This window comes from Mustelus asterias, chromosome 13, assembly GCF_964213995.1.
Source record: "Mustelus asterias chromosome 13, sMusAst1.hap1.1, whole genome shotgun sequence".
Lineage (NCBI taxonomy): Eukaryota > Metazoa > Chordata > Chondrichthyes > Carcharhiniformes > Triakidae > Mustelus > Mustelus asterias.
The window spans coordinates 23211325-23225107 of record NC_135813.1 but is presented as its reverse complement, the minus strand read 5'-3'; the positions used below and the strand labels follow the sequence as shown (position 1 = coordinate 23225107).

Below are 13783 nucleotides of genomic sequence, written 5' to 3'. Positions count from 1 at the left end.
ATTTACTCAATGAAGAGCAAATGCTGAAAATCACTGTCCACAAATAAAGACCATCTCAGGCTGAGAGATTCTAAAGCATCAACTTTCAAACCACTCTGTACTTCAGGGATGTATTAGGTGAAGCATAAACATGTTGCGATACCAATATTTATTGTATAATTTGGCTATTTTCATTTTTGGCATTATTTTTATTAGAAACATTGTACTGCTGATTGGGACAATCATTGTCTGTACGCTGCTGCTCCATTACAGTATTACATCTCATCAATAAAAGCAGGAATTGTGGAACGACAGATAGGTAAAGGTTTGTTACAAGAAAAAGCGACATAATCCAGGAGATTAAACTTCAAAATACACCCAAATGATTTAGAAAGATAACAGTGAGTCTTGAGCAAGAATACTGGAGAGTGAGAGAATATGAAATTTCAATAGGAGTTCATTGTTATAAAGAGGTGTTAATCACTAATTTTTAGGGCTTGATTTCAATAAAACTTTAAGAAAAGAATTGAGGATTGTTGAAGTTCACATAAATGAGGAGGGTCCTGGATACTTCATACATCTGGAATGACGCAAAAAGGAAATTGTCTCTGACTTCTTTGTTTGAGAACTTCAGACTTTCTGAACATAATACTAGGCCACCCGCAGGACATTGCAGCATTCCGGGGATATTCCAGAGTTGTTTGGTCCATGGGGTGGACTGGGGAGTTGGGTAGGAAAATGAGTCAAAAAGCAGTCGAAGGATCCTGAGGGTGTTCAACTGCCAAACAGGCTTTTATTATGGAATACCTGTGACAAAGACAACTCGGGGGAAACTAACCATGGCAGTGGAGAAGGCAAAATGTAACTTGGAAACACAGTAATAGTAAGGGAACAGTCAAAAGAATAGAAATGCTTTTGTAGCTGTAAGCAAGTATCATAATTGTGTAATAAATACAGAAAGTGTTGGAAAAACACAGGAGATATGGTGGCATCTATGGAGAGAAACAAAGTTAATATTTCAAGTCCAATATGAATTTAAATTGGAACTCTAGAGTTTGCAAGAGTCATATTGGACTTGAAATGTTAGCTCTTGTTTTTCTCCACAGATGCTGCCTGATCGGCAGAGTTTTTCCAGCATTTTCTGTTTTTATTTCAGATTTCCAGATCTGAAGTATTTTATTACCTTTTGGCTTTGACTACTATATCTGTGTTGCCTCATGGTGCTTTTTTAAAAAAATGTTTTACTCTGTTCTTAAAGTTAGAAAGCCAATGCTCAGAAAGGACCAGGCAAACTCGAATCCATTTCTTGCTTGCTCCAAAATCCAAATTCAAGATCCAATTGAATCCAATTCATGGTCCCCACAAGAGAGACAAACAAGATCCAATCTGACAGGATAAGGCATTACATCCCATCTTGGGCTTGATCTGACGCTTGATCTCAGCCCAAAGGCCGAGAAGCGCTTGTGAGGCATCTTATGGCGAATCCACAGAAGATTTCAGGGCGGATAAAGGAACATTTCAATCTGAAACCAAGACACATACATGGGGAATTACATAAATGAGATCGTTTAAAGGATTTCAAGGGTTGTATGTCAGTGCTATTTTAAATTTTCCATGATGGGAATGTGGCAGAATGTGTTTTATGATTGGGCAGGTTCAATTCTTGAATTATTTAAATCCCCACACCAAATGACAAAATAAATAAGAGGAAGGGCACTCCTGAGTACTCCCTTTTACACCTTCTAGTGGTCAGGTTAGAATTGTCTGGGTAAAGACTTGAGTAGTTTACTAATTCTCATGTTCATAGTTAGCACATGTCAAGAGGGAGACATTTCTTTTTTTTTTAAATACACATTTTCTAGGGCAAGGCAGAGATCATTCGTTATTAAACAATTGCTCATTTTCTGGTTACTTTAAACAAATATTTATACTGTGCCTGAAATACGTTTTTAAGGGCACTGGCAAACATGTAAGCCGTAATTTTACTGCCTCTCCCACCCCAGAACCGGGGTGGGCGAGGCACCAGAACAGCATCCTCCGTTGGCCTCAGGCGGGATCTTACGAGTCTTGGGTAGGCGAGTGGTAAAATTCCAGCAGTAATCAAGAATTAACAAGGTTATTTCTGAATATCAAAATTACCAATTTTTACAAGGTCACTTTTTTGCCAATCCCAAGTGCAAGATATATTACACAATCTATACAGTAAATACTGATGGCATTTCATAAACAGTTAGACTTATGTATTGTAGGTAGTTCCTCACCCCCCTTTCCATGCCAATACACCTAGATGAGGAACGACAAAGCCGTAAGTGTCAGTATAAATCAAGTGGCTCTGAGAGTCTCACAAAGCAGCTGGAAGAGGACTATGGCAAATCCATCACATGTATCGCCGGATGCGGAGTTTAAACACCAAATGTGGCAGAAACCGCGAGGACAATAATGTAAAGTGACTGCTTACTTTTCTCTATAGTTTTTAACCTGTTATTTTTGTACTATTCAAAAGGATGGACACACATTTTCGCATGGCCATGATCAACGGAGATTTAGCAAAACTGCAAATTCAGCAGTCCATTGTCAGTAATGGCGGAAAATATTCCGGGAACCAAGATGCTGAGTTTGAATATTGAATAAGCTCAAGAAATTATTTGAAAAATATTTCAGTTGCATGGGGAGACTAGAGAAGCTAGGATTGCTCTCCTTGCAGCAGCAAAGGTTATGGGAGATTTTCAAAATTATGAGGGGTTTTAACACAGTGGATTGGGAATAACTGTTTCCACTGGCTGGAGGGTTGGTAATCAGAGGACACAAATTTAAAGTAAGTGTCAATGGAACAAATTGATGCAAAAAGATGAAAAATTGTTGTTTTTTTATGTATGATGATGGTCTGGAATGCACTATCTTAAAGGAAGGTGGAAGCAAATTCAACAGTAACTTTTAAAAAGGAATTGGATAAATATTTGCTGTAATATGAGGAATGAGGCTATCTGGATAGCTCTCTCAAACAACCAGTGTAGGCACAATGAGCCAAATAAAATCATGCAGTCCAGAAGACCATGAAATAGAATGTGATATGCCAAGGTTAGAAACAAAGGTTGAAAATTATCCAGAGCTGCCCTGCTGGCATTACTTTGCCAGAGGAGAAGCAATTCCAAAGAACTTCCCAGCCTAAAAATATGGTGAACTGTCAAACTTTATCAGCTTTACATCTAGGTACTTTATATCATTGTGAACTTTCTGATAACAGCAACCCATGTAGCTGGCACAGGCTTTGGTCACAATTCAGATTTTTTTTTATAACTGTACATCTCCAACATTACATATTCACTGTTGTGCTTATCAAGTGCATTTCTAGAGGTTGTTAATGACAATACACACAAATTAGGAGGTTTGCAAACCCAGATGGCTTCATGCAATCTCAGAATTTGAGGATTTGATCTGTCATATCCCGGATAATGATCAGAATTCACTGGGTCTGTGACTGGGACAAGATGACGTACATGATTTTTACTTCTTTTTCATTTGGAAATAACCAATAAAAAACATAATTGCTGGTACAAGAACATGAAATGAACAGGAAACCCTGCAAACAACAGATATAATTACTTACACTTCTAATTTTAGGTTTCTACTATCACTTCACAAGCACAGTTATCAAATCATGGAAAAGGAGTAAAAGGCTTCACCCTGTTGAAACACTAGATGGTAAACATCTTGCCTGATTATTTGTAACATGCCTGAAGGAAGTAAAGTGTTCCCATATAGACATCATGAACACTGACAGGAAAGGGAAAATAAAATGGAATTTTGCCAAGTGTTGCACTAAATAAATACATTTCACATGCTGGAACACTTTACACAGAGATTCAACAATGTTGATAATGAAAAAAAATCTGCTGAGTTTGTAAAAGAAGTTATTTCTGCAATTCCAAATCACATGGCTTTCTCACCACAAATCACAGTATTCAACACGTCAAACTGGCCATGATCCCAAATTCAAATATTGGCCCCCGTATGCTGACAAATTAGACAATTTTTAAGATGAAAATAAAGAAGAAACAAAATAGCTATATTTCAACATTGGATTTCCAACATCTATTGGAGTTCCTTTTGATTTTGGCATCTTTCTGCATCCTTACACATCCTGTCCCCCAAACCATCTCAGCATCATTTAGTTGCAGTCTCTTGCTGGCAGTCCAATAAATTTCACTCTAAAATGTGGATGCCTGTAATTTCTACGATTTTAGCAGGATTTGGAAATTACTTTCCTATAATTTTCCTACAGATAGCACAAATCCAATTTTTTCCATTATTAGCACCTCAACCACTTAGCAAACTCTTCCAGACACAATGCCCAGAAATGAAAATGAAAAATGCTTTGAATGCATGAATGACTTAAAAGTAATGGGGGTGGTGGTCAGTTCATTAAAGTACATGGGATTCTGCATTGACTTTTTGCATGTGATAGGAAATATGCCCACACCTTTCCTAACTCTTCAGCATCAGTATATCACACAGCATGATTTTAATTATCAGATATATCCAGCTGTGCTAGCAATTATCATTTAAATCTGTGTAAGATTCTGTAAATAAAATAATTCAAATGTTGGCCCCTGTATGCTGACAAGTTAGACAGTTAGTATGGGAGATGCACATGATGACAGCTAAAAAAAAAGCAATTTCCCTTTTTTCTTTGCCATTACTGTTTGTTCCTGGAGTTGCTTTCCCTGCTCGGTACATTCCACTTGTCATCTTCCTGCACCTATCTGACAACTGTTCATGTATGTATGACGACAGCATAGGTAACCAATGGCACCTCACAATGCATACTGCCACTAGGGATTATTGGCTAGTGGGAAGCCTGACCACCTTTGCCATCTTTAAAGCCAATTATAGCACCTGGCTGCTGCCTAGGATAAGGTCAACTAACTCGAGGCAGACTAAAGTATGAACTTGTGAACTTTCTGGTCTATCACTAGGGAGTTTACTGTTGATTCTAAATAAAATTTAGAATAAATAAATTCTAAATAATCTTTATACTCCAGTAAATTAAAAAATCCTAATTTTGCAGGACAATGTACATATATAAACATCTCAAATTCTACTCATCATATTTTAAAAACATAAAATTGTTTTTTATTACTAAACTGAATTGTTACGATTTAACAGCAGGCTACTGCACCTTATTTCACATATGCACATTAATAGAATGTCAGTTTTCAAAAAATGAATTCTACCATATTTGCTATTCAGATGTCTGAAGTGAAAAACTATCTTGTTTCTAATTAACTTTCTTGAACTGAGGTAATAAAATCCTTAGAATGAACATCTTTCTGTTCCCTTTGATTCCTCTCAAAACTTGATCAGCTGTGATTTATTGACACAGTTCTCACAAGTTAGCTCAAAGTTAATCAGATGGACATATTCTGCAGTTGCGGCAAAAACAAGGAAATGGGACAGGAACAGGATTCGAGTGGTTTGGGTCAGCAGATCATGTCATAACTCTCAAATAAAACAATGTGAGGTGGAATTTCCCACCATAATTTTGAGAGAAACTGGACAAAATGTGCAGGCAGCCATTTATCTGAGGTTTCCACTGAAGTTACAACAGGTGGCTGGAGAACCCTTGTAAAATTTGACTTCCCCAGTAACATTTGATCTTTTGGGATGACTCCACTATTTAACTTCAGTGGATCAATATGGCCAATTTTGTATTGAACTGTCAATCCATCCTTAATGCGGAGCCCTGAATGACTCCTTGTTGCAAAATGCTTTGTTGAGCACTGGTCATTTACTCGTATTTTATTTGATCGGTAAGTTTTTGTATGTGGGAGTCCGGATAGTGAGTGCAGGTAGGGGAGTCATCAATGGTCAACATCATATCTAAACTTAATCCAGTCCTGGCTTCACATCCACTTTCTGCACGGATTGTTGGACTGCAATCAGCAACAGAGACCCCTGTTTTGGAGAAAGACAGGGATAAAATGTTGCTGCTATGCATGCTCCATATGTGAAAACAAGGCCCTAGTTTTTTGATTTCAAAACCATAATTGGGGGTAAATTTTCAAAGATGTTGCCCACAGTTCACGTGGCACTCAAAAGGCGGAGTTCCTACACTTAACAACATTCTGTATGGTATTTTCGGGTATTGTGCCACTAAAAATGTATCATGTATCAGATTTAGTTTTAAATTGTATTCATGGACAATACTTAAGGCACTTGTTTAATTTGGTGACTTTGCACATTCGGGTGTTAAGTACAGGCATAGCTAAGTATTGACCCAGTTCAATACATGGAGTGTTGGAAAGAACAGAAATTATATGTAAACCAAAAGCGATGAACGTTTCTGTGCTCAGTGTTCTAAATATTATAAACAATTGTTTTGTGATGTAAACCATACCGTAGTAGGAGGGGTCACAATGGGTTTTTAGAGAAAAATGTGTTTATTTTGTTACCTGTTTTTTCTAGTGTCCTTTAAAAAAGACTAGAATTATAATCTCAGAAAAACACCCCATATTCCTAATTAATTTGATTCAGTGACCCATTTTGACGTTCACTACCTGTTACCTGCTTGGATGTCACACTGAGGAATCTGTCTGCAGAAAGGCAGGTCACAGCAAGTGCTGGTACACAGAAAACAACCACAAATAAGAAACAAAAAGATTTTCTGTCTGTCTCAGCTATAAACGCCATCAGCCCTGCATGACTGCACCTGCTCTTGCCTCCTAATCCCTTGGCTGAGTTACAATGTGGATGACTTGCCCCTCTATTTTAATGTCTCGTTATCATGTCCTCTGTTACTGTTAGTATGTGACAACAATGACAGCAGAGGCTGTTCCTTGTTAAATATCATGTAACAAATACAGCTCTACAAAATCTAAGATTCGCTTCATAGCTTATGATGGTGTGGGTTTATTTTAATGAGGAAGGACCGCATCTTGAGGGTGTTTTTTTTACCGCCAGAATGCATAAAAAATATGAATTTCAATCGAGTGATTAGAAATGAAATGTGACAAATCCAAACCTATATAAAATAAATTGACACAAGTAGAAAAAAAACAGGAATTTTGTGATTTTAGTTTTTATTTTACAAGGAACCTTGTCTGATATGAAGTCGTATAAATATGGTAGCAATCTATTCTATAGGGATATAGTGTTCAAAATCAAATAAATACAGTTATATACTATATAATATTTCTTTTGGAAAAATAGTTGTACAAAATATGAAGCAATATAGTCAGTGTAGAGATACGTATGAGGGCTCCAAGTCCGTCTTTGGACCACCCTATACCAAATCTGTTGTACATATTCAGTTACATTTCTCAGAAATAGTTTCACTCTCAATTGCTCTGCATTCTGCAATGGCATCAAACATCAACCATGCACTTTGTGACCAACAATTGCTCTTTTTCCGAGAGCATATCAGAGCAAACATTAATGGCTGGCTTGGGGTAGTTTTGTTCAGCAGGCATGAGATTCACAGAAGATTCTGATCCCGTTCTTAACTGGGCTGCCATGATGCTTTTCAGTTGAGATCCTGAGTGGCTGATACAGAAAATGGAACATCATCCCTTTTGCTTGGGCTGGCTTCGGACCTGGTGAAGGTGAAAAGACAGTGCTTCAGAACATCGTTCCAATGCACTGTGTCATTCGGGATCCTTTAAGATGTCACCTAAATTTTTGATCCACAATGCTTGTCCAGAATATGCCAAAATTCAGGACTTCATTACTACATTATCATAGAGAATTAATCATGCTCACAAAGAGTGTTCTGAACTCATGTTTCATGCATAAGTATTTTCATACTACCCAAGAAATATTCAAGGCTCGCAGCAACTTAACAATATACTAATCCATTTAAATTTACTGGCTGTTGATAAAATTATTGACATTTACAATTGCAACAAAACAAGAACAAATGATAAAATACACTATTTAATTAAATTTTCAATTGGAGATTGTTTTAACAAAATAACAAGCAGTGTTTTTAAAAGGGTTTCGGCTGATGCATTCTTATTTTGGGGGAACTCATTAAAAATAATTATTTATATTTATAATTTTCTCAAAGGCTGATTTTGAATAAAACCACAACCATTTTAATTGTTGTCGACTGAAACCTATTTTAATTTGTTTCCACTTCCTTTCGGTCCTCTTGTGTAATGTAGCATCTTCTGGCTGAGGGAAGGCAGGCAAATTGTTTCTGGGCTTTTGCCAAAGTCGTTCTGCAATTTGCCACTGCCTTGTGTGTCTCTATGATTGTTTTTGTCCCCCCTCTGTGGAAGTGGCTGGTCTCCAAACCTGGCAGTGTGGAATATGAGCAATCAGAAGCAAGAGCTGGTGCCGTATGGCTCTGTGGCATCCCAACACACCTCATTTTACTGCTGGTGCCTAATGTTGTCGAATGCAACAAAGCACAACTTTGTGCAGCAAAGGATGCCCTTTTGCACAGGCATGTTGCCACTTCAAGGTTCTCAGAATATGCAGAGACCTGAAGTGCAGTCAATATTTCCTATACCGATCAAAGGGTTGATGAGCCAATTCATTTGTAGACATTGTTTGTATTCTGTTAATTTAAAGTTTATATCGTTGAAACATTTTTTTTTAACCTACTAGATACTTTAAAGATTGAATGAAATAAACACAAATTCTGGGATTACTTGCAGTTTTTGCATCAACACATATGGAGACCAACTGCCACATAGCAATTTTCTTACATTGTACACACTGCAATGTAACCATTCACAATAAGATCCACTCTATTTTATAAAATGGACTGGTGTTGTGCGATAGGACACCATGAAGAATTCACAGGAAATGCAGCTCACGGGCCCCAATGTCACACATGAATTGTTCTTCAATATTCCACTGCTCTAACTTCAAATTCCACCAACCCAAGTTCTGAAATTGAACTCACAAAGCTAGTAATTTTAGGCAGGCATCGGAGGAAAAAAACTGACTATGAAAGCTGCTGGATTGCTGTTAGTATCCCAACTCGTTCACTCATTCCCTACCATGTCTGGTCTGCTTGTGACATCATGCGGTTAACTCTTGATGTTTTCTGAAGTGGTCTATTCACTTACACAAATAATTATTTTGTCAATAAGAGTGGCCATGTTGGATCTACCCACATACCACAGCATCATAAACACAATATTAGCCACACTAAGGCTGGGAGCCTCAGATGAGTCCAACAAACAAGAGGGAATTGCAAGGAAGTGAAATGCCCCGAAGGTGAAGTGACGGAAAGATGACATGTAAATGATGTGGGCTAACTGAGAAGAAATAAGTGGATTCCTTTGATAATCCTTTAAGAACCCTGAAGAATATCTTGCATCCTTTGCTTGCTGTAAACAAAAAGTGACGCATGAAATTAAGAACTTCACTGCAATATTGTGTTAAGAAAGTTGGTAGTTTAATGAAAACATGAGTTTAGCAGCCAAGGTATCTAGAGTCCAAAAGACAATATCACCTGAAAATAATCTGAAGATGTTGCCGTAACTCTGAATCTCGGAAATAAAGAAATTTCTTAAGGTCATTCAAAACTCTCTGGCTTGTGCCCTCGCTTGCACCAAGGCCTGTTCACCTATCAGCCCTGTTCTTGCTGATCAACATTGCTTCCTGCTTAACAATTACTCAATTTCAAAGTTCTCATCTTTGTTTTCAGATAGCTCCATGACTTCTCCCCCCACTCCAGGTAAACATCCCCAGCTCTACAACATTTAGAGATATCTGCACTCTTACGTCCCTGGGACACTTTGCTACATTAGAGGCACTAAAGAAATGAAAGTTGTTGTTATCACGTTTAGATGATGTTTCTCTCTCAGATTGCATGGTGTCCACATCTTGCTGCTGTGTATTTACCCAAGTGCCTTGAGTGACAAAGAAGAAATATAACTGAGAGCTTCTTACTCCCAATTCCTTCTAAAGATTTCTATTAAAAAATACAGTGCATTTAGCCCTATTAACACTACACTAGGAAGCAAAATGAAACATTTAATTGAAATGCATCAATTAAAAAAGTAGATTTTGCATGCTGAATGTATTAACCTCTACAGCACTTTGTCTCAAAGGAACTAGGCAGCTCATCGGAATTCATATATGTCCGAAGCGGTGAATTATTTGCTAAATATTAATGATGTTCTTATAGTTTTATATACAAGTAATGGAAAAATGCTAATAAAATATGTAAATTTTAATGCATTGGGGTATATCCTTCCACTCCCTTTTCGAATGGAGTTCAATTATAAATTACCTGACCAGTGCAGCAGAGGCCAATGTTCAGTCCTAATTAAAAATATTACAAAACCTTAGAGAAGATTGTTTCCACTGTCAAATTAAAGAGCTACATGGAATCAATTATTAGTAGGTTACTATCAATTTAAAACTACAGCCCTCACTGATTTCTAATACATAATCAGTGCATGGGGACTCTGGAAATATGAGTGGATAAAAGTCTCAACATTTTGTGTGTCAAATGTTATATCTTAGAGCAAATAATGTGGGAAGGCTGCATCGCATTATATACGATATATTGATGAAATTAATTGAGACTATAAGGCAAGCACAATGCAAAGTTTAAGTTTTGAATGGAGATTTAATTTTGTTTTAAAGTGAATATGAACCATCAAATTTTACCCCCATAGACAGACCTTTTAAGTGTCATCAGTTTTATTTCTACTTGATAAGTGCAACTAAAATAGAGGAAAATAACAGCATATTAACGGTTATTAAAATACTTATTTTCAAGTTACTCTGTGCTGCATTGCCTGCCCTACTCCACAAGGAGGCAGTAAAGCTACACAAGAGAAGTAAAGCATAACATGGGTGGAAACACTAAAGGGCAGGTTATCTTACTTTAGTATGGACACTCTTCTAACTTAAAGTTACTCAATAATATTGCTTTTGGTGACAGTACATACAAACGTGTTCCTGTTTTTACACAGAACTGGATTGCAATTTACGACGATTAAATTATTTTCAGATTTCACAAACAAAAGCTATTCTATTCAACAACCTTCAGAATTAAAATATCTAAGAATTTATGAAAGTACAGCATAATATATGTGCATATTTAGGGAAGGAAGATCTGAATTCAAAGGATTTAAATGCCTGTGCTGATTTAGCTTAGCTGAGATGAAGATTTATGATGATGGAAAAGGTGTACACTGCAAAACAAATTAAAACAAGAACTTGACGTTAAAAATATTACTAATTTAAGAAACAAAACAAATAGGTCAAAATGAATACCTGAGTCTGACCCTTGATGTAACAAGATCAAGTTAAACAAAACTTTTTAAAAATTGGGAATCACATCACTAGTTTCATCCCAATAAATTGTGAGAATTATTTTCTTCCTTTCTCGGTAATTCTGTGTTGCATCTAATTGCCTCACTGAGGACAACAGGTAGGTATTCTCCTCTCAGGCTTCACAGATGGCTGCTGGAACATGCAAAGAGTAACCTGTATAGCTGCGTGCCCATTTTCTGCAGGGAAGCTACTCCCCTGTGTTGAGTAGCTTCTCTCATAGCCTGTCCAACGCAGGTACAAACCCACACCTTCTAATGAAAGAGAACTCTATTCACAATTCTATTTTGTTTGGCAGCTTGTTACTTAAAGTTTGTATGAAAAAATGAGCGAGTTAATAAATGTGCAAGCATTTACAGCCAACAGTATGAAACAGGATTATTACTCAGCTTGGCTTTCTTCTGCACTGGGTCATGTTTCTTTTTCAGGTCAACTGTGTCTGCCACAGTTTGGTGTTTAATGAGAAGTGAGTTTATTTCATGTGCAAAATGTGTTAATAGAGATAAAGGGTTCAGTTTGTCAGTCTTGTCCAGTCCTCTGTCTAAATTCATACATATCAATGGTGCTTTGGAAGAACAGGTCTATATTGTCATGGCTTACTGCTGCAATGATCAAAACATAAAGCCACTAGGATGGCGGCAACATGAGATAACAAGAAAGAATTTATTGCTGAATTACGGTCTAACCTGACATATTATCTAGCTTCAATCACAGAAAATACACTTGCGCACCAAATAAATTCAAGCATTAAGGACCTCAGATTGAATGATCAGGCATGATACAGAATCACAATTCTGTGAAAATAAACCCACTTTGTAAAAGAAATAGTCAGGCTGCCCTAGGTCTCAATATATAATTCAGTTTCATATCTATTACATACTGGCTGACTTGCATGTACGCGCTTACTGTAATCATCAATTTAATCTACCATTTTCTAACTGGCAATTGCACAGATACACTCTCAGTCCTCTACACTCTTTACCCATTAACTGGAAGGAAATTGTATCTGGCCAGCTTTGCACAAAAAAACCCTGGAAAAATAGGATTCATTATATCGTGCACATTTTTGCTCTGCATATCATGAATTACTTCCAGAAATTATTGGAGTTTTCTCCATTGGATTTAGTCTGACCCAGAGAATCTTGCTAAGTCTTTGAGATCGTTAAGATTTCAAATCTAAAATTTGCGTTTTGCACAGCTGAAGTCTGAATTTAAAGGGTGTGTTGTTTACATAAGGTCCTTAGCATTCATCTGCTAAAAGCCATGGCTGGAACTGCTGATATTTTGTTTGAACACCATTAAGAATTCCTTGGTACCCTCTGTTTGCTGGACTAGGCAAGAATCTTATAAATGAACTGTCTTACTACCTAACTAGCCCGTCCACTAGGATTTTCAGACAGAAGGAATCATCATCATGAGGTTATCTATCTCCTCTCCACTTTATATGATATGAAAATCTTTCATTTATATAGCAATTCCAACTTCCATTGAATTGTTAAATGATAGGGTGCAGAAGCAGGCCAGTTGGCCCATTAGGGCTACACTGGTACTTTGAAACACATATCCAGTTAGTGCCACTTCCGTGAGTTTTGCCACAGCCCAGAAAATCTTTCCTCCTCCAATTATCCAATTCCCTTTTTAAAGTTGTGACTGAATCTGCATCCATCGCCCTTCTAGACAGCGCTTTCCACATCATAACAATACGAAGCATAATTTTTCCTTCATCATGCTGTCTCTGGTTCCCAGTCTGGGTATCCTGGTTCACGGCCCTTCTGCAGTTGGATACAGTTTCTGCTGATTCTATCAAAGGCCTTCATGATTTTAAACATCTCCATTGAATCTCCCCTTCCCTATTTCTGCTCTGGGGATAACAGTCCCAGGACTTTTAATCTCTCCAAATAACTAAAACCTTTATTCTTCAGAACCATTGCAGTAAATTTCTACACCACAAACCCTGAAGCCTTCAGATCATCTCCGGGTGGTGCATAGAATTGGCCGCAATATGCAGATGGAATGCAGATAAATTTCCCTGAACCTATAACAAAGCAGACATGTGGGCACTGAGCAGAAGTCAGATATCTGATAGGTGGGGTGAGCGTGGGGGGTTGGGGGGGGAAGGGCAATGCAGAGAGTAGAGGGAAGTTACCAAACACAGTTAAAGTGGGAGGAAGGGGTGGCTTGAAGTCAGGGGTAGAGTAACAAGGCAAAACAATTTTGAAAGGTAATTCCAAACGGTAGGATACTAGTCCTAACAGGCTGACCTTCAATAATGAATCAGGAAGGATGGGGAACACTAACCCTCAAGTCACAGGAAAGGAGGCTGCAGCTTGGGACATGGAATTGGACATTTCTCAAATTGGGTGGAGTAAAGAAGATTCTGAATCTGATTCAATGGCACAAGGAACCACAATTCTTGAGAATGATAAAGCGATGATCGAAAGAACTACGGCCCAAGAGTTCTCGATTTAGTTGGTTTGTGAAAGATGAAGGTGGACAGAAATCA

The 13783-nt window shown here is 37.5% G+C and overlaps 1 protein-coding gene across 10 annotated transcripts in view; it reads right to left on the bottom strand.

The window, feature by feature from the left end:
* dennd1a (DENN/MADD domain containing 1A) overlaps positions 1-13783 on the bottom strand; it is a 532879-nt gene that overhangs the window by 10619 nt on the left and 508477 nt on the right. For 2 of the 10 annotated variants that reach the window (XM_078226523.1, XM_078226524.1), the window contains one exon: positions 7066-7571. The exons of the other annotated variants lie outside the window; for them this stretch is intronic. In XM_078226523.1, the coding sequence (XP_078082649.1) occupies positions 7502-7571 (70 nt within the window). In that variant the 3' untranslated portion in view covers positions 7066-7501. Of the gene's footprint in view, positions 1-7065; positions 7572-13783 lie in introns of those variants that run through there. 10 annotated transcript variants of the gene reach the window in all.